Source organism: Mustela erminea, chromosome 10 (genome assembly GCF_009829155.1).
Source record: "Mustela erminea isolate mMusErm1 chromosome 10, mMusErm1.Pri, whole genome shotgun sequence".
Lineage (NCBI taxonomy): Eukaryota > Metazoa > Chordata > Mammalia > Carnivora > Mustelidae > Mustela > Mustela erminea.
Window position 1 is genome coordinate 29129248 of NC_045623.1, and position 21650 is coordinate 29150897.

A 21650-nucleotide genomic window follows, 5' to 3' on the forward strand; every position below is an offset into this window, starting at 1 on the left:
AGCGAGTCTGCTTCTCCCTCTGACTTTCCCCCTCCTGTGCTCTCTCTCTCATTCTCTCCCTCTCAAATAAATAAATAAAATCTTTAAAATCACAATGTTGTTATACAGGGCCTTAACCACTGTTTTCTAAATATGTGCTTGTGGTTCTTTTTCTACCCTTCTGAGGTTCTCCTTTGCCTCTTGTAGAGGATACTCCTTTTTCCCCCCGTCCCTGACCCTGCCCTTGACCACAATGCCTCCACAAGATAAACGTACTTCTAATGGCATATGGGCCCCTGGAACAGCCATGCTATTGCTACAAACCTCAGAGCATCTCCAAGTTATCTTTCTACCCAGTGTCTCCCATTTCCTTCCATAGTATCACACTCCTCTAGTGCTCTGGGTCATTTTGTCCTCTTCATTCCCTTCATTCCCTGAAATCCAAATTAGCCACCATGCTCTACTAATTATAAAACAGCCTTGAGATTTTTCTTCTTCATTAATAGGACCACCATCATAAGCACCAAAATTAAATTCTTCATAATCTATCACCTGTATTTCACCCTGATAACCTCCTACAACACATCCTCCCCCGTGCCGTATTTTTTCTAAATATCATCATCAGCTTTACCTTCCTAATATGTCAACTGCATCAAGTTTTGTTTGTTTGTTTTTGTGGGGGGTTTTTTTGTTTGTTTGTTTGGCTAAATGTCCTACAAGCAATTCTGTGGGAAAAAATGCAAGGCTGGTGAGTTGGAATGTTCATTCTGTCAGGTGACTCCATCTTACTCATCCAAATGTACAACCGCTACCAGGCACACACAGACCCCATACCCTGAAAACTTGAGTCCTTACTACCTCCCCTGAAGATCTGACCTCTTCTCAGTGATTTTCCTCATGTCTTCTGACCTTGGAAGCTCTCCCCCCACTTTTTGCTGCCGATCTAAACATAATTTTTTTTTTTTTTTTGCAAAAGCTTTCTTGGAAAATTCAAAAAAATCATAAATACATGTAAGAAAATTTATGCACAAATGATATTCACTACAAGAATATACATTAAGTAAAAATGGCCAGTTAGCTCAGCTGGCTAGAGTGTGGTGCTAAGAATATACATCAAGTACTGTCAATAGTTAGCTCCAAAGAATCAGACCTAGAAAACATTATACTTACTAAGCATTGTGTTTCAACAAACTCAGAATTTATTTACAAAGATCCATATTCAGACAAAAAAATTAATAGAAATTAACACACCCATCTTTCCAGTTCCTAAATTCCTACAGCATCACTGATTTATCGGGGGGGGGGGGTGATGTACTCTTTGAATTTTTTGTTAGTTTCCTATGCTAAACTCTTAGCTACCTAACAGAATCCCACAGGTTCTATCATATCCTCATCCCCTACCTCCCAGAGCTCCTTAGTTCAAAGCCATACAGGGGTTCAGTCATCTCGCTTCTCTATTTTCTGCTTCTGTACATCAACGACTGGCTACCTGTTTAACCCAGCACACCTGTGACACCATTAAATGTGGCATGTACTTCTGGGGACATAGGTAACCATTAGATAAGCTTTGGGTTACATGTAATTCTTCATTACTTGACCCCCTCCCCCACTCAAGATAACCTATTACACTACAAATGAGACAGATGTTATTAAAGGGAGAGATGAGAGGTTTAAGTCTAATATTTTTAGACAAATGAATTACAAATCTTGACACTTTACTGTTAGTGAATTATGACAAAACTCACAACTCACTTCTGGCCAGTATGGGGTTTCCACGTCCTCTACCATCTATTTTTGAGAAGCTTTGCCTACAGTAAAACTCATACTTTTCTTGGCCTCCACACAACTCTGTGAGGGAAAACAAAAACAGGATTTGTCTGATCCCTTCCGGAGCTTTAAAAGAAAATTCTCCTTTTAGCCAGTGATTTTGAAAATCTGGATTTTCTTACCACGGGAAATTTTGTTTTCTTCAGCTGAAAGTAGTTAGGGTTAGGGCTTTAGAAGGTAAGGGAGAAGGATAACTAAAATTATCACACCCCTGCTACTGTTAGCATGGTTTTATATACTGTGCCATCAACTGCCTGGGGCCAGGTGGGCTCCCGATTCCACCACTAGGGCTGGAGAGGCGTTTTGGGCATCCCCAACTGGACACTGGTGTAAAAATGTGGCTGTGTTCGGCAATAGCAATAATGAGGTGCATTTTCATAGGTTATCACACTGCCCTGGAGCCTTAACACATTTCCATGGAAACCCTTTTCAGAGTACCATCAATCTAAAAGTGAGATTTGGGAACAAAATCCATTCTCTATTTAAAAACTATTTGCTGAACTTTAATCATTCAAGGCTTTTGATTATTTACTTACAAGACAATGGAAGGTCTGAGCTAACAGAGAGGACTGGATTGTCAAATCAGACTCATATGAAACCATGATCTTATCTAGTATTAAGCTTTACTAAATGTTCCAAGAATAGAGGCCATCAAATAATTCAGAGGACACAGAGAGAGGTGGGGGCATCAAAGGCAGTTGGCAAGCCAGATCCTCCCTGTGTTGAACAGGCAGCTCTGGCCCAGAAGAAATGAAGGTTCATAAAGTTCTCTACCCAGTAGTGAGAGTTCAACTTATAAAACATCTCTGTCCTCTACCCCCAGAAAGCTGTACAGCTGACATGACATTCTCCAAGGAGGCAGGCCTCACAGCTCCCAGGTGTACAATACCATATAATCTCTTCTTTTAAATATTTTAATACTTATTTATTTGAGAAGAGAGAGAGAACCTAGAGGGAGAGTGAGGGGCAAAAGCAGACTTCCAGCTAAGCAGAGAGCCAGGTGCGGGACTCAATCTCAGGACCCTAGAATCCTGACTTGAGCCAAAGGCAGACCCTTAACCCACAGAGCAGCCCAGGTGCCCTACATTACCATATCATCCTCAGCCAGGGACATCTTCAAGGCATTTCAGAGTTAAGGTCTCTTCCTCCTAACAGATGTCAGTACTCTGTTTTCGCAGAAGTCCTGCTGAACAAGATTAGACCTGAGTCACCTGCCCTCCTTTCTTCCAAGAAGCAAATGGATTTGCAGGCCCACTGTTTTTACCCCTTTCATCCAGGGTTACTTAAGAACTTGGTGACATAAATTAGCTATTTCTTACTTGCCCACTAGCTCCCCAGTAATAGAACCAAATCAAATCATTTTAACAAAACAGATGAATCACAGAATATCAAAATAAAACTTCAAAGATACTTTAGTGTAAATTCCTACCCAATGTTTCTACTTACTATATCTATTTTCAAGTCTATCTGATTGAAGATATCTTATGGTAGAACTATTTTAAAACACCATTGCTAGAATCATCTTATTTACTGGGGATGTCTCTTCTGCAAAAGAGAAGTCTGACCTACCTCTCTTTTACTGTCCCCAGAGCTCCCAGTTCAAACACCTGAATTAATCCTGAATGAGTCTACTCTTCTTTCACTTAACAGTCCTCTCACAGGCCCAAGGGTATTTCAAAACTATCACATCCTACAATTTATCCTTTGCAGGCTGACCTCTCTGGGTCCTTCAATTGCCACAGGTCAATAGCTTCCTAATCTAATCTCCACTGTTAACTGGCAGCCCCTCCCCCACCACCGGCATAAACCAGGTCCCAGACACCAGATAATGAGCTTGGGTGTGGTCTAACCAGGAAAACTGTCGTTTTTGTTTGAATTGGATGCTCTGCCTCCCCTAATAGAGTCTAAATTTGAAATCAGCTTTCTTTTAAAGCAGATGTGACGTGCTATTGGTACAACTGAAGTTCTGGTCATTTATCACCTCTGGGTCATTCCTCCCTTCTTACACACTGTCACACCTAAATGCAAAACCTAACATTATCACTGTAAGGTTCCATGTATTTTTTTTCTGCCTATTGCTCCAGCTTAAAAATGTAATATATCATCCAGCGTATTATTAGTTCTCCTTCCTAGCCTTGTTGCAGTCATTTGATAGGCTTGTTTAAAAAAAAAAAAAATTGATAGGCTTGTTAAAAAACAAAAAACCAAACACACACACACACACCCACACACACTTAAAAAATTAAAAAATTTTGAAATAAAAACATTTTTTTTACTGTGGTAAAATATACATAACATAAAATTTACCCATTTAACTACTTTTAAGTGTTTAAGTCTCCAAAATTTTTCATATCCCCAAACTGAAACTCTCACCCATTCAACAGTAACTTGACCCCCTGCACCCAGCCCCTTGTAACTATCCTTGTCTGTGTCCATGGATTTGACTATTTCAGCATATCATATAAGGAGGCTCATATGATAAGATTGTTTTTTATAAAATGTAATTCAGAACAAAATACTGACTTGAGCAGACATGGCTGACATCTATTTTATCATCACACATAAGTCCAATATATGAACTGTTTCCTTTTCTGGTACTGAAAGGAAACAGGGTTCAAAAACCAAGCCAGGTTAAAGAGAGGAAGGGAGACAGTTCTAAGATAATTCAACGAAGCAAATCTGAGGAAATGTTCTGTGCCCACAAAGACCATGAAGCAGCAACCACAGGGTAAGGAGAGAAGAGCCAGCCCTGAGCTCCTCCTAAACCCAAACAGAGGAAGGTCTTAAGGAGCGTGGTTATGTTCATGAAGTAGGGGGAATGGTCACATCAGATATTCTATAATAAAAAGCAAATATTAAAGCAAATTCCAAAAATCCAAACACAATATATTATACATACAGGTCTTCACATATATGCACAGAGGTATATAACATATTTTTTTAAATGGCCACTTAACATTTTTACCACAACTAATCCCTCATTTAGTAGTAAGAGTTATAAGCTAATTGTATAACTATGGTTGCATGCAGATTTTGAATAAGTAAACTATACAAATATTAATAAAAATTTCTAAGACTGACTTCTGCCCATCTGTTGCTCATTACAATATGAGAAAAGCTGACAATCTTTTATTTCAGTAGAAAAAAGGTTAACATGTTATCCCAGATTTAAAAAAATTTTTTTATTTAAATAGTTAACATGTTTTATTATATGTAAATTTAGTGGGAAACAGAAATAACACAGACCTTACTACTGAGTCTTCATTAGTAAGCTACAGTAGGTGGCTATTTTAATACTTCCCCAGTCAACAAAAGTGTTAACTTTTGAAATTTTATTATCTTTTGAAATGTTGCTCTAACAGCTATGATAGTTACCTAAATTTTTCTTTAAGACTATTCTAATTGGAGAAAAAGAGGAAATACATTATTTATATGTAACTGAGTACAGGCAACACTATTCAAGTCATCTTGAAACATTTGAACCGTTTAACACAGTTAATGATAAACTGTTAGTGAGTTACGGCATTTGTTTCATGGTACTGGTGTGGAAATTCTTCTTTAGACTAAAGCTAAGACCAGTATTTTTCTAATTCTCATGTTCTCATGTACATTACAGCTTTCCATGTTTCATATACAAGTCTTTCATTTTTCAATACAACTTCATATATACTTACTTGCAAAATGTTTTTCAAATGTGGACACTGGGGTATAACATTAAACAAGAAACAAATTCTTACCCTCAAGGTATCACATTGCAGCTAATTCCCTTTAATAAATGCACTGACAGCCCTGGAAACCAAATTTTCTTCCTAAATTGCTGCTGCATGATTTAATGATTAGATTCCAGGGTAGCTGAATAATGCAGAAGAGCTGGGGAAAATAGGTTTAGGAGTGGTCTTCTTTTCAAATTTAAAAGTTTTCCAAGTATACTCTTTTTTCTGGTTGGGGAATGTGGGTGATCCTCAAGAAACAGAAAAAAATGAAGGCTACCAAAGAGATCAAGAGTACAAAAGACAGTGGCTTATCCTTAAAAACAGGGCATCAGAGCATAATTATATTCATGTCCCTTATAATAAGAAATCATCCTGTCACATTTACCCTAATAATTAGTATCCTCACTGAGGAGGGAAAAGTGAATTCTAGGAAAAAATTTGTAGGGTTTTTACCTTTCTATATAGACACCAGAGAAGATTCCTTAAGCTCTAAATTACTCCACCAGAGAATTTTAAGACTCCACTAAATATACTAGAGAGAGCTACAAGAATAGTGATCAAGACGTTATATAACCTATTTAATAACCTAAATTTAAAAGGATCTTACTTTTCAACCATTTAGTAGAGCATACAATTAAAACCTACAGATAACTTGTCTCTAGTTTTCATTTTAAGTTTTAGTTACAATTAGACAATCTTTTTGGGTGTCTGGCTGTCTCAGTCAGAAGAGCAAGAGACTCTTGATCTCAGGGTTGTGAGTTCAAGCCCCACACTTGGAGAGGGAGAGACAATTTAAATAAATAAAGTTAAAAAAGAAAAAGAGAGAAAAGAAAAAAAAGCAAATATTTTAAGAAAAGAAGTTATACAAACACTTAAATAGTTGCATACTTATCAGGTCAAAATGCTTTCCAAATACCACTTCTCATAACATAAGTGAAGAAATTCATAAAAGTTTATACAAAATAGTAGTAGTAGTGGTACTTGTTGTTGTTGTTATTTTGTTAGCCTTACGTAAATTGCACAAGACGACCTGGGAATTCACTGCATGGAACAACAGAAGTTTTTCTATAGTTAAACAGAAATGTAAAATCCATAAAGGACAAAGGTTCACTACATCTATAAGCATTTATTTATTTTCTAATTTTTTTCCTGTTTTCCTCTGAAGAGATTCACTTTAAACAGATAAATTTACCACATACCATTCATTTATTTCATACAATAGAACATAGGAAGACACAAAAAAAGCAATCATTCCTAGAAAACACAGCACTTGATTTTCTTATCAATAAGTCAAGAGTTAATTTCTTTGCACTTTAATTTTTTTTTAAATAAAGACATAAAAGTCCAAAGAGAAAACAATATTCATCCCACATAAGTAAATACTCAGCCTACCAAACCACGCACAGCCAGCCCTTTGCCAAGCCTGAAATTCAGGGGTCGAGGGAGAACAGCAGCTCATCCTATTCACATTTCCAAATGCACGTAAGTGACCTGTTATCTTTCATCAGCTTGTATTCTTTTCACAACAGAATGGTTATTTGTGACGCATATTCAGAGAACATTCTTCTACACTGAAGCATGATATTAAACTCACGTGGGCACCCACACATTCTTCCCAGACTTAATCAGTATTTTGTTAGTCAGCTTTCATGTTTTTTAAGCAAGTGTTTAGGAAAAAAGTGCTTATACACCAAAAATTTAAGACCTGTAAAAGGTAAAAGTCTATATTTTATAACTACCTATAATCTATTAAAATCTAAAAAGAAGACAAATAGTAGGAAATGCCAGTAAAAATAGCCTATTGGTTGAGGAAAAATAAAGTGATTAAGGATACATTTTGGATATACATAATCACTTATTTATAGCATGAAAACAAGCATAGTTTTTGAGTACATTTATATTAATTTATGACTTCAATGGGTGATAAAGAGAGATATTCTGATATATCTAATTCTTGCAGAAATAATGCCAAATTGACATCTTCACCAGCTATCTGTGTGTGGATCAACATAAAGAAAAGTGGAAGATCACTATTAATACACATTTATATTAATTTTTTAAAAACCCTCCAAATAGTCACAGATGTCTAATAATGTAAGGATTTTAGTCATACCAAATAAGAAAAAAAAAAAAAAGCCAGTGGTTATATTTAAGTTTTAAAAAGAAGAAAACATGGAATGGCATACCATCGCTATTACATAAAATTTGTATTATTCTAGGGACACCTGGGTGGCTCAGTTGATTAAGTGGCTGACTCCTGATTTCAGCTCAGGTCATGGTCTCAGGGTTCTGAGACTGAGCCTCATGCTGGGCTCTTTGCTGAGCGTGGAGCCTGCTTAAGATTCTCTTTCTCCCTCCCCCTCTGCCCCTCTCCCCTGCTCTCTCTCTCTTGTGTGCAAGTACACATGCACACACTCTCTCTCTCTTTCTGTCTAAAACAAAAAAAGATTTATTATTCTAGTTTACATATGTCTATTATTTCCAAATATCGACTTGAGCCTTGTTGGCATATCTAGGTTGAAAAACAACTGAATGTGGAGAAACTTAACCCACACACAAAGGATATAAAATTGCTAATTTACAAATATATAGTGTAGAAAAATAATTGTTGATGTAAAACTTACTATGCATTACTGCCTGAGATTTGCTGTGAGTACACTCTATGAGCTCAGTCTTGGAATTCTGAAGTCTCTGAGCAAGACTCTCCCACTGCTCCAGCCTACTTAAATGTAATTACATATGTACATGTAACTGGATGAGAATTAAACAGAAAAGAAAGTCATAAATGCACCTAGGAAGACAGGCAGATATCAATAGCTACACGATCCTAAAGGTTCTAAGTGAAAATTTAAAAAATCGAGGTCATCTACCTTAAATTTTATGAATCCAAACAGAACACTAACACAAACACACATCATTATTTTTTGTTAATAAACAAGATAACACATCACCACAGTGATCCCTGAATGCCTCTGGAGTTGGTCTTTATAAACTGGGGACTGTAGGTTTCGATTTCTGTTCACCCCTAAGTCATCACTCCCAACCTTGTCTACTTGTCAGGCTACCGTAAATCCTGGCACTCACCAGTACAAAGTAGTATGCATACAGCGCTGCACAATGGTGAATTATAAAATATTTGTCACCAATCACTTTCCAATACAAAATGAGAATCAACAAATCTGAAAGAAGGAAAAATAAGTGAGATATTACATAGGAAGAAGGCTGGACTGTTTTTCAAGTGTATCTAACTTTCCCCCTTAACAGCCTCTCACAGGCAATACTGAGCCCACTGCACTTTGCTCATGCTTTGCTAGTCCCGTTACCACCTTATTGTAAGGTATCTGCTCCCACACGACTGTGACCTCCGCAGGGTGAGGACCACGTGTGGGAATCCAGCACAGTGCCCACCACAAAGGTAATATATTCGTTGAAAGTACAAATTAATAACTTACCAGGGTTAAATAAAATGGAAATGTTATTGAATACAAATAACTTTTAAATAGGCTGAAATTACTGATGTTTGTGACTACAACAATTCACACAGATAAGATGGTTGCAGAAAGGGTACAAAATGGCCAACTTATTTATAACACAAATCCAACAAACAGTATTTAAAAATTAACAAGGGATATGATTAAATATTAATTCAAAATAGCAATAAAAACAAAAACAAGAACTAAAACTATTAAAAAGATATGCAAAGCAAGAGGTCAAGGTCTCAATTTCTCCTTAAAAGATCCCGAATATAAACACCATGATTCAGAAAATAGTTTTCCCTTAACAAAACAGAATGTTTAACAAAACAATCTTCTCAAAATGTTAACACAACTATGTTCTTTACCAAATGGCTAAATGTGAAAGTTAGACATGGAGGTAAATGGCTATCATGGGTGGAAACCAAGAGAGGATGCAGGTTTTATGGGATTGGAGCTTATATGAGAACCTTCTTGTATATATAAAAAAAAGAAAACTGCTGATATAAAACTAGATGTGACTATTTATTTAAAAAAGTAATCAGATTACCAAATTTTATGGAGAAAACAAATAGTACAAATCAAGTACAGTGGAAATCAAGAAAATATAACACTATTAGTAACTGACTGCATGACAAACCTCTCTAGATACATTTTCCCAACGTATTTTGGCCATACACTGGTCACCAATTTTTATGATAATGACCTTGTAATATTTTCCATAGAGAGAATAAAGAGAATTCACTCTTCATTCAGCTTGGTTTAGAAAAGTCAGTTTCAGTTCATAATTCTTATTTTTAAGTGCTTCAGATTATTATCTTATTTGGGGAAACCTTTATCAAGCTTCTTTCATACAAGACTTTCTGAGTGGTCACTACTCTCTGAACAGACAATGTTCATGAAGCGGTCTGTGAGGTGTAGTATAAATTGTGTTAGGCGAACGTGATAACCACTACACTATGGAAACTGTACTATAAATTGTGTGTCATCCTTGTGCACGACAGCATTTTGTACCAAACAAGCAAATCTTTTTCCAGTGTATTCACACGATTCACCCTTCTTGTAAATGGGCCATTAGATAATCTAATCACCTATTCATTATTTTAATTCAAAATTTATTTCCTCCTCCTAATGAATTACTGTGTTTTGGTATAATTTAATCTTTTGTTACAAATTCACTTCTTGATAGCAGAAAATTTTCTATTGAGTCCATCATTCATCTTTATCACTTTGGTTTCATATCCCATTATTTTTATTTGGATTTTGCAGTTATCTATTGAATTTGAAAATTATAAAATAGGGTTCCCTATATAAAATGTCCAAATCGTCTGTTATTTTTCTCTTGCCTTACAGAGATGGTCTAGAATGTCTCTTCAAAAAGTTCAAATCGTATATTCTCACTTAATTTCCCCTTTATCTCATAGTATAAAAGGCTATTTCAACCCCATCCCACAGGAGGAGAAATATGACAGAGAGAAACATGGAGTAGAAAGAGTCCATGATCTTAACTGATTATGGCTCAAACAGTTTCCCTTTGCGAACTTCCCCCAAACAATATAAAACGGCAAGCACAGGAACCCATTTCAAGGGCCCTTGCAAGTGAGAGAAATCTTGATGCTTAAACCTCATTAACTTCCCAGGAATTCCACCTGAGAGACCGTTCAGGGCAAAAAATGGACCATTGCTAGTAAAAAAAAAAAAAAATCAGGCCTTACTGAGGCCCCACTCTGCTGTTCTACCATCAAAGAGAACCAGACAGCCAACAGGAAAAATGTTTCATGTTCTATCATCACAGCAGATAAATCTTCCTCTTATGGGTCCTACAAGTGACTTCACAAATAAATAAACTGAAAGCACAGACTATGTATTCTTTGTAAAATCCCATGAGAACTGTAAAAAGAAACAGACAGTGGCCAACATATCACATACCAGAAATGAGGTAGCCTGTAGCAATAGAGATATTCACTTTCACAAGCGATGAATCACCCCTATAAATATTTAAAAAAAAAAAAAAAAGATTCCCTTTTTTTAGCACATGGGTTACAGATGACAGCTACATTTTTTTTTTCTATTGAGAAACATAATTAAAATGATTTCTATAGATTCTTGAACAGTAAATTGTCATTTGTACCACACCCTGGGATAGCTTGATATACTTCTAACTACACAAATAATCATAATTTCTTATATTAGCTAAAAGTTTATATAAATAATTTTACCAAAAGATAACATTTTATAAATGTGTTCTCAAAGGATTTATTTGTGAAAAGATTCAAATAGATTTCCAGACGAGCTCGTTTTGTTTTTGTTTTTATTCCTTTTTCTAAATCAGAGATTCAAATACTCAAGAAATCATCCAGCCTGCCCCTGATCTTGAAGCAATATACTGGTGAGTATCACTTTACTGATGACTAGAGAGATCTGTCTATTGTCATATAACTGGAAAATGGCAGGAACAGGACAGTTTAAACCTGCGGTTTCAACATGTATACAATATCAAGTCCCTACAATTTGCCCTAATAACTGTCTTTACTCCAAAAAACAAATATCTGGTTTATAATGTAAACTACTGGTGAAATGAACACAAAATTAATCTGATAACAGCTAGACTGCAAATGGGAAGGTTTAGCAGAAGTCCTATCTTCTTTAGAAATTTTGATCTGCAAATATGACCCAGGAAAACAGAACCTGGAATAAACTGCAGGACCAAAGAAAATGTAAAAAGATCAAAAATCATACTATGTAAAAGTCTGATAAGGACAAAAATAGACCAGTGAAGTAAATCTTTGTCATAAAATTTATCTCCCAAAAGAACTGGTTCTGTTGACCATCATTATAACAATAAAATTAGGAGAAAAAACTTAGAAATGGTTTCGGTAGATTACATAAAAAACCTCATCATGGAATTAAATTCACTAAATTGATTCACTTTGAAAAATACCTATTCCTACCAAATAAATTTGGTATTTATTTGATAAATACCAAAATTTACCAATACTGGTAGAATTCTAATGGGCATAATTCCATATTTATCAAAATGGCATTACTGCAAAAAAAATGGTCAAAAATTACATTGTGCCACATCCTCCAGAGCCCACATCTACTACATCCTTATGCAGTGCTTTCTGAAAACATACCTTATCTCTCAAACTAAGCCGAACTAAGCCTTCTTATATAAGGCCTGGAAATACAGTTTGCAATATCTCTGCCATTGAAATGACATTTAAAATTTTCAAAAAGAGTCATCTTAGAAATTATCTATTATTGCTGAACATTGTTATTATTAGTATTTCAAATCTTCTCATGTGGTACTAACTTCCTCTTACATGGACATCTTTAATCCTCATTTTTATACCTTTTATACTTTTATACAAATGATGGGTTCAACACAAGACTGAGTCTTTAGATTATTATCCAAGCTGACTATCCTACTCAACAGTTAACTCATTTTTGCTCTGAACAGTGGTTACGACAACTTGGTATTACTCACTAACTCAGTATAAATATATACATCATCATCATATTCTCCCTGTCCTGGGTAACAATTGGGATACTAGTACAAAGTGGCCTTCATTATTTGTATTCAAATCTAAAATAAATCCTTTTATGCACCTTGCTGAAGTATGTCTGAACATAAGCATTTTAATAAACCATGCACCATCAATATATTTTCCATTTTGAAGTAGGAGATGTTCTTATTAATAATTAATATCAAAACATAAATCAAATGGACTATATTGGAAAGAAACAGCTTACCAGAGTGGATCAGCCTTTGCAACCTCATCAAAAAACAAAATGTATAGGCCGAAAAGCCCAACCACCAAAGAATGGCATGTAGATCCTACCCTGAAATGAAACAAAATACATACAAAGATTTTAGATTCTTTGCAATAAACTGTAATTCTGGCAAGACATTTAACATTTTGAAGAAGTTAAATCTGGAAGCATTTAAATATAGGAATGGAGTATATCTAAGAGTATAATACAAAAATATCATTTAGAAATCCAAGGGCTATGACTTTACTTTGGAACTAATAGCAAGAAGGATGTCCCTGGGTATTTACCCCAAGGATACAGATGTCGTGAAAAGAAGGGCCATCTGTACCCCAATGTTTATAGCAGCAATGGTCACGGTCGCCAAACTATGGAAAGAACCAAGATGCTCTTCAACGGACGAATGGATAAGGAAGATGTGGTCCATATACACTATGGAGTATTATGCCTCCATCAGAAAGGATGAATACTCAACTTTTGTAGCAACATGGACGGGACTGGAAGAGATTATGCTGAGTGAAATAAGTCAAGCAGAGAGAGTCAATTATCATATGGTTTCGCTTATTTGTGGAGCATAACAAATATCATGGAGGACAAGGGGTGTTAGGAGAAGGGAGTTGGGGTAAATTGGAAGGGGAGGTGAACTATGAGAGACTATGGACTCTGAAAAACAATCTGAGGGGTTTGAAGTGGCAGGGGGTGGGAGGTTGGGGTACCAGGTGGTGGGTATTATAGAAGGCACGGATTGCATGGAGCACTGGGTGTGGTGAAAAAATAATGAATACTGTTTTTCTGAAAATAAATAAATTGAAAAAATTAAAAAAAAAAAAAAGGATGTCCAGGTCTACAATTTTCTGCTAGAAAATTATGGAATCACTTCTTTAAGTAGCATATCAGAGAGCTTGGGTGTTGGTTGAGTCCCGCATCGGGCTCTCTGCTCAGCAGGGAGCCTGCTTCCTCCTCTCTCTCTCTCTCTCTGCCTGCCTCTCTGCCTACTTGTGTTCTCTCTCTGTCAAATAAATAAATAAAATCTTTAAAAAAAAAAAAAATTCCAAAGCAGCGGTGCCTGCATATCTGGTGAGGCAGTTGACAGCGTTTGATATAGACAGACTGTGACCGGCAAGTCCACTAACCAGCACCCTGCTCCGAGTTCCAGCCCTAACAGCCTCACCACAGCATTAGTTTCCTGGTCCAGTCAGTGAGGAGTATCTTCCACATCTACTGACCTTAACCAATTCTATAGCCTTGAATCAGAATTTGAATGGATTGTGAAATGAAAATGTATTGCCTTGGAGATTTCAGTGTTAAATGCACATTCACATGCTTGCTGCACTTGATTCCTGTAACCAACCCATAAGAAAGCTAGAGCAGCTATTATTAGTCTCTTTTTATCATTATTATGAAACCACTTCTAAATAGAAAAATTGAGGACCATGAATTTGTATAGAAAATCTATTTTTAAAAGAAACACTCAAGTGAAAGCAAAATGTTCACGAGATCCAGGCTGAATTTTCTTTTATAGAAGGAATAAGGTTTAGATGGAAAACATCAGTTTCTGTGAACATATCTTGCTAGTTATTTACTGGATTCAACCAACACCCAAGCTCTCTGATATGCTACTTAAAGAAGTGTACACAGGATATAATATATTTACTCACACAATGAAAAAGTTTACAAGTAATGAAATTTCTTTTCTCTTCATTAGAATAAAGGATAAGAAGGAACAGCAAAATTTTTTTTATAAATTAATAGGATGTAAAAAATTTCTGTCTAAAATATGATCCCAAACCTTTAACAGTGACATATATCAACCAATATGAAGTTTGATACTAGAAAATCTTACTGTAACTTGAAAAATCAATATGCTGGATCTAATAGATGATGTGGACCTAAATAGATATATCATATTAAATCAAATAGTATTTAAATGCTCAAAGATCCTCACTAATTAAAAGTCACTGAGAAAGAATACTTTGCAATACCAAAGAATCATTTTGAAGTGTGAATAGTTAACCCCAATTTATCTGGTTTACAAGTCTGGAATTTTCATGCCAAACGTACCTATATTCCAAACATGGCTGTTTAAGGATATAAGTTCCTTTACATCAAGTAAGACAGTCCATCTAAATAATCATACAACCAGCTTTCTATTGCCATTCAAAAAGTCTGTGAAAGCAGAAAGCTCGCCCTCTCACTGACTTGTTTTAGTGTTTAATAAACTTACATCAAAAAGCTTCCCCTTGGAAAAATGAGAACTTTTTATTCCTGATACCCAGCCCTCAAACTCTCTTTGTATTTGAAATGTTACCTGGTAAATGGGAAGACTTACAAGCCCTTAACTGTTGGAAATGGCATATAATTCATGAGAGAAAAGTTAAATCTTACTTGGATCAGGAAAAGCAAATACCCTGTGCTTACCTACTCTTCTGCATTAAAAGTCTCTATGTTCAGAGACTTCTGTTTAGTAAACATTTCACAGTCTATTCTTTAAAATCGGATTCTTGGCAAAGCAAGATGTAGATTCCTTACCGTCCAAAATGAAACACCAAGATGCTACCCAAAAGAAAATATTTTTTTTCTAAGAAGGTTAAAAAGAAATGTTTGTGCTAATAAAAAGACAGGGAGATAATGGAAATAAGGACCATTGTAGAACAGCAATTTAAAGTTACTGATTTAATCATTCCTATGTAGTAGGGGTATTACCAATAGAAATAATATAGTTCAAACAGGCAAGAGTTAAAAATTAGAGAAGCAGATTTTAAAATTAAGAGTATTTTAACACAATAGGACTTTCTATACCATAGGAAAACAAATGGATAGAAGAAAATGTTTTTTAATTATAAGATATAAATAATACTTGTAAATATGTTTTTTTTTTCCTGAAAATGCAACAATTTAGTACAGTAATTTATCACTTATGCTTAATTAAACTGTCACCTCTCAGGAGTAAATTTTCTGGTGAGTTGGTTTTCCTCCTGTACTTCTTCTGCAGTAGGGTTTAGACCACTCATTATTCAGAGACTTTTTCGTGATTATTAGTAAGAATTATATGGGTTGGGGCGCCTGGGTGGCTTAGTGGGTTAAAGCCTCTGCCTTCGGCTTAGGTCATGATCTCGGGGACCTGGGACTGAGCCCCGCATCAGGCTCTCTGCTCGGCAGGGAGCCTGCTTTCCTCCCCTGCCCTCTGCCTGCTTCTCTAGCTACTTGTGATCTCTGTCTGTCAAATAAATAAATAAAATCTTAAAAAAAAATAAAAAGAATTATGTGGGTTGTGTTGATCTGGGTGTTTCAAGACTGGAAGCAGGATTTCAAGACATATACATGTATTTTACTCAAAAAGTAGCCCATCTTTTCTCTTTCTTTATACTCCACCTCACAGCTTAAATCTCATGTAAACCAAGCTGGAGTGGCAACAGGAGTAAATTTGAGAGAGAGAGAGAATGCCATTTAAATAGGGTAATGAATCTTCTATAATCCCAGACTCCTTTTTCAGCTAGGAACTCGGTTTCCCAAATAGCGATTCTGTGCACCGCAGAATGGCAGTGATAAGACTGAATAATGCAAAGTATTTTTCAATTTCATTCCATTTCATTTTCATCTTGCCTCTATCTCTCTGTACCGTCCTTATTCCTCTGGCTTGCTGCTCTCCAAGATTCAAATGCCCTTACCTACCTTGACCATGGTGAAAGGGAAATGAAAATAGTTCAAAATTTACTCTCAGAAAATCTGTCCCCCATCCCACTCCTCACCCCTTCCTTCTCTTTCCCTCTTCTACCTATCTGCATCTGAGAAAGGGTTTTTTTTTTTTTTAAAGATTTTATTTATTTATTTGACAGAGAGAGATCACAAGCAGGCAGAGAGGCAGGCAGAGAGAGGGGAAGGGAAGCAGGCTCCCTGCTGAGCAGAGAGCCCAATGTGGGACTCGATCCCAGGATCCTGAGATCATGACCTGAGCTGAAGGCAGCGGCTTAATCCACTGAGCCACCTAGGCGCCCCTGAGAAAGGGTTTTTTAAAATGATGGTTTGTATCCCACTTGTGAACAACATCTTAGTACTGTTCTTCAGACCAAAAAAACACAAAACTTATTTTTCAAAACTACATGGTGAAATAATTCCCACTTTTGGGTAAAAAGAGCTATAGCATGCATGAACCAGACAAATCAATGTAAGGTGCAAAAGGAAACAACTGAAGTCTTATTCACAGTCTGAGTTATAAAAGTGCATGCCTGCAAACCAATTCGGTTCCCAGTCAGATAGGACCATTCTCAAATAAATACTTAGAATTTGGCAGAACTTAATTCTCAAAGGAAATTGCAATGAAAAATAATTAAAGCAATTTTAGAGACCTGCTGAATTCACTTTATAGTCAGCATTAACTTCAAGTAAATTACAACAAAAAAAATACATCCACAGCTGCTCCCATTCACTGCAGTGTGCAAAAGCACGGTGACATCCGGGTGAAATGTTCACAAGCACGTGAAGCAGTCACCAGAGTCATTTTGTGTTTGAAACACTGTGAAAGGTTAATGAGTTGCACACACAAAAAATTTGCAAGCCAACTCATTAAAACTCCCATAGATTTCTATACCCTTAAAGGTACTATTCGTTTTCCATTTATTTTTCTTCTGTTTTAAATAAAAATCTAAAAAGCAGTTTTTAATTTAACAAAAAAATGGGTTCTGTTGGCCTCTGAATTAAAATGAAAAGTTCATTAAAACAGAGATACAGATGTGCTAACCAGTAGCATGTAAGTGCCCTCAGTCTGGCCAAGCCAGCTCACACCATATAGAGGCTGCTCACAGACCCAGCTAACATTCACTTCTGTGATCACTTCCAGAGAGCATATGTTTGTTATCATAAACGTTTCAGAGGAGAACACAAAACAGGACTCCTCTGCAGTCAGCTGGAGTCTCCTTAACCTTCCCACGCCTCCCCAGAAAGTTCAGTTTTTCCTTACATCTTTCAGGAGAAGAATTTTTATAATTTTCTTGTATGAGATCTATCTACTTACTTTCCTTTTATTCCTAAGGTCAAATTAAAAAAAAACAAACAAACAACTGACCTTCAACTTTATTAGATCTTAAATGAAAGATTTTGGGCGGGGAAATACTTTTAAAAATTTTATTTCATTAAACTAACTTTTTAAAATCCGTTACATTTTCATATGCTTTACCTTGAGTTCCATTCAATCTTCTTCTCATAGCTGAGACTATTAAAACCTGGAGAAACTTTTGCTGAAAACCAGAAACTTATAAAGTAGAAAAGAAGCTGAAAGGTGAAAAAACTGGTAATAACACTGTTGAAGACCAGTTTGGTGTTGGTGTCCATATTTCTTCAACCTGTTAAGAAGAAAAGATGGGCATCAATTGCTTTAAATTGCTCATAAGAAATCTAAATTAATTTTTTTTATTTTAAGAATACATGCTTATATTTTTAATAATTTATCTTTTTTTTTTTTTTAAGGTGGAAATTCAAACTTTATTTTTTATAGGATGGCTATCCAGCCCATACATTTGTCGAATATCTCATCTTTTCCCCCACTACTATGCAAAACCACATTTATCAAAGACTACATTTTTTTTTTATTTATTTTTTTATTTCCAGCATAACAGTATTATAGAGGGCACGGATTGCATGGAGCACGGGGTGTGGTGCAAAAATAATGAATACTGTTATGCTGGAAATAAAAAAATAAATAATTTATCTTAATTTAGCACAAATATAAGAATACAAAGAAACTAAAGGATTTTTAAGTCTTTATTAGCTATTTGTCATGTATCTTGCATTTATATTTAAAATAAAAGGGACTTATGGTTTGTCTCCCTCCCAAGGAAAAATCATCCTAAATATCTCACTATTTTCAATTTTAGAAGGCAAATTTAACAGCATGATTTTCAACATTATCTAAGTCTTAGGAGTTTAACATTAAGAGGGCATTTCAAGTACTATAACTGAAGGTATTCTTTTAGTAATATTTTTAATTAAACGTAGGAAAAATCACCTGATTTCTCTATGCTTCAACTTCCTCATCTATGAAATGAGTCCATTAGATAATTTCTAAGAAACAATTAGGCCAAAAATAATAATAAAACTAAGATTAACTACATAGCAAAACAAAAAATAATTACACTATAAAAACTAATTGTACAGTGAGACAAATGACATTTTAAAACAAAATTAAAATCTTAGGAAGAAGAATACCATCTTAGAAAAGAACCATACCACTGTTGCTGCTTTAATTAGTATTTAACTTTTAAAAAGTATTCTGCAATCACACACATCCTTGGACCAAAAATCCACCATGGCTTTTTATCTTTAAAATAAAAGATTTTTATAAAAGAGCTTCAGGTTTTAAGGGTAGAGTTAGAAGAACAGCAATATGCATATATATATAATATGCATATGTACTCATTCAAAATATGTTTTCCAGCTCACTGAACTGAACTTTATTTGGATCCTAAAAATCTTAGGAACATTCAAACCAAAAGAAAGACACTAAAGCATTTGCTCATATCCAGCAAATATAGCATTTCTAGAAATGGCTCCATCTTTGATACAGCTGACCCTCAAATGAAAAGGAAATGAATCAATACATATTTCCAGCTGCCTAATGTGAAGAAATAAAGTCACCTACTGAAGCCAATTCACTAGAGAAAAACCAAGTCATTGACTACACTAGCAATAACCCCACTTCATTCCCCTCCAACCAGGACCTTGTAATAAGAATCAGGCTCCCACAGGGCCCCTTCTGACAGAACTCATGTGTCTGTAATGAGATCTTTCCCCATTCTTTCTTTCTTGTGTGTGTGCTCAGTAAAAATATTGATATTATAATTCTTCTCCGTGAGATTCCATTAAATTTATTGCTCATTTACTTTTTTTTTTAATTCAACATGTGTTTTAGGGTATTAAAAATTTAATTTGTGATCTTTTAGCCTAGGTTTAATATTAACCAAATAATACATAAAAGTTTTGTACATAAATTAAATATCATTATAATTCACTAAGTGAAATGTAAAAGGGAAAGTGTTTTTCTAAGATTAAAGCAAATGGGGATCTGGAGGCCAGGTGGGCAGATAAATGAAGAAAATGAAACCAGTAACCAGAAAAGAGTAGAGAGTTTAATCTTCAATGTGAGAATGGTTTGCTCTGAAGGGTTCTGTATGTTCTCTGCTAGTCCTGGAGGGTGGCTGGACATGAGCTACTTATTTACTTTGGTTAAAATTCAACTTTATAGTGTGCATTTGTTTCATTAATGTTTGCTAAAGGTATATATTAAAACATAGTAGGTCGACCTCAGCCGCAGCAACATCTTCCTAGGAACAACGCCAAAGGCAAGGGAAGCAAGGGCAAAAATGAACTACTGGGATTTCATCAAGATCAAAAGCTTTTGCACAGCAAAGGAAACAGTTAACAAAATCAAAAGACAACTGACAGAATGGGAGAAGATATTTGCAAACGACATATCAGATAAAGGACTAGTGTCCAGAATCTATAAAGAACTTAGCAAACTCAACACCCAAAGAACAAATAATCCAATCAAGAAATGGGCAGAGGACATGAACAGACATTTCTGCAAAGAAGACATCCAGATGGCCAACAGACACATGAAAAAGTGCTCCATATCACTCGGCATCAGGGAAATACAAATCAAAACCACAATGAGATATCACCTCACACCAGTCAGAATGGCTAAAATCAACAAGTCAGGAAATGACAGATGCTGGCGAGGATGCGGAGAAAGGGGAACCCTCCTACACTGTTGGTGGGAATGCAAGCTGGTGCAGCCACTCTGGAAAACAGCATGGAGTTTCCTCAAAATGTTGAAAATAGAACTGCCCTATGACCCAGCAATTGCACTATTGGGTATTTACCCTAAAGATACAAACGTAGTGATCCAAAGGGGCACGTGCACCCGAATGTTTATAGCAGCAATGTCCACAATAGCCAAACTATGGAAAGAACCTAGATGTCCATCAACAGATGAATGGATCAAGAAGATGTGGTATATATACACAATGGAATACTATGCAGCCATCAAAAGAAATGAAATCTTGCCATTTGCGACAACATGGATGGAACTAGAGCGTATCATGCTTAGCGAAATAAGTCAAGCAGAGAAAGACAACTATCATATGATCTCCCTGATATGAGGAAGTGGTGATGCAACATGGGGGCTTAAGTGGGTAGGAGAAGAATAAATGAAACAAGATGGGATTGGGAGGGAGACAAACCATAAGTGACTCTTAATCTCACAAAACAAACTGAGGGTTGCTGGGGGGAGGGAGTTGGGGAGAAGGGGGTCGGATTATGGACATTGGGGAGGGTATGTGCTTTGGTGAGTGCTGTGAAGTGTGTAAACCTGGTGATTCACAGACCTGTACCCCTGGGGATAAAAATATATGTTTATAAAAAATAAAAAATTAAAAAAAAACATAGTAGGTATTACACAACATTATCCATTTTATGAACTGTTAACCAGTACATTAACAAAAAAAAGGTTAAAATTCAACCTTATAATGTGCATTTGTTTCATTAATGTTTGCTAAAGGTATATTATAAAACATAGTAGGTATTACACAACATTATCCATTTTATGAACTGTTAACCAGTACATTAACAAAAAAACACTCAAATAAGTTGCCATTAAGAAATTCCTCATTCCTAGTGGAAGAACAAACATTATTAAAATGCCTTTACTACCCAAGGCAATCTACCCATTTAATGCAATCCCTATCAAAATACCACCAGCATTTTTCACAGAGCTAGAACAAGCAATCCTAAAATCTGTATGGAACCACAGAAGACCCTGAATAACCAAAACAATCCTGAAAAAGAAAAGCAAAGCTGGAGGCATCACGATTCTGGACTTCGAGTTATATTA

General features: G+C 35.7%; 1 protein-coding gene across 5 annotated transcripts in view; it reads right to left on the bottom strand.

Annotated features, from left to right (window-relative positions):
- The window catches only part of TLCD4 (TLC domain containing 4), a 102849-nt gene that overhangs the window by 24871 nt on the left and 56328 nt on the right, over positions 1-21650 (bottom strand). For 4 of the 5 annotated variants that reach the window (XM_032303143.1, XM_032303142.1, XM_032303141.1 and 1 more), the window contains 4 exons: positions 17940-18105; positions 12749-12838; positions 10922-10980; positions 8604-8698 (listed from right to left, as the gene is read on the bottom strand). In XM_032303143.1, coding sequence (XP_032159034.1) covers positions 8604-8698; positions 10922-10980; positions 12749-12838; positions 17940-18094 — 399 coding nt within the window. In that variant the 5' untranslated portion in view covers positions 18095-18105. Of the gene's footprint in view, positions 1-8603; positions 8699-10921; positions 10981-12748; positions 12839-17939; positions 18106-18767; positions 18792-21650 lie in introns of those variants that run through there. The other variant, XM_032303144.1, reaches the window with a different exon arrangement.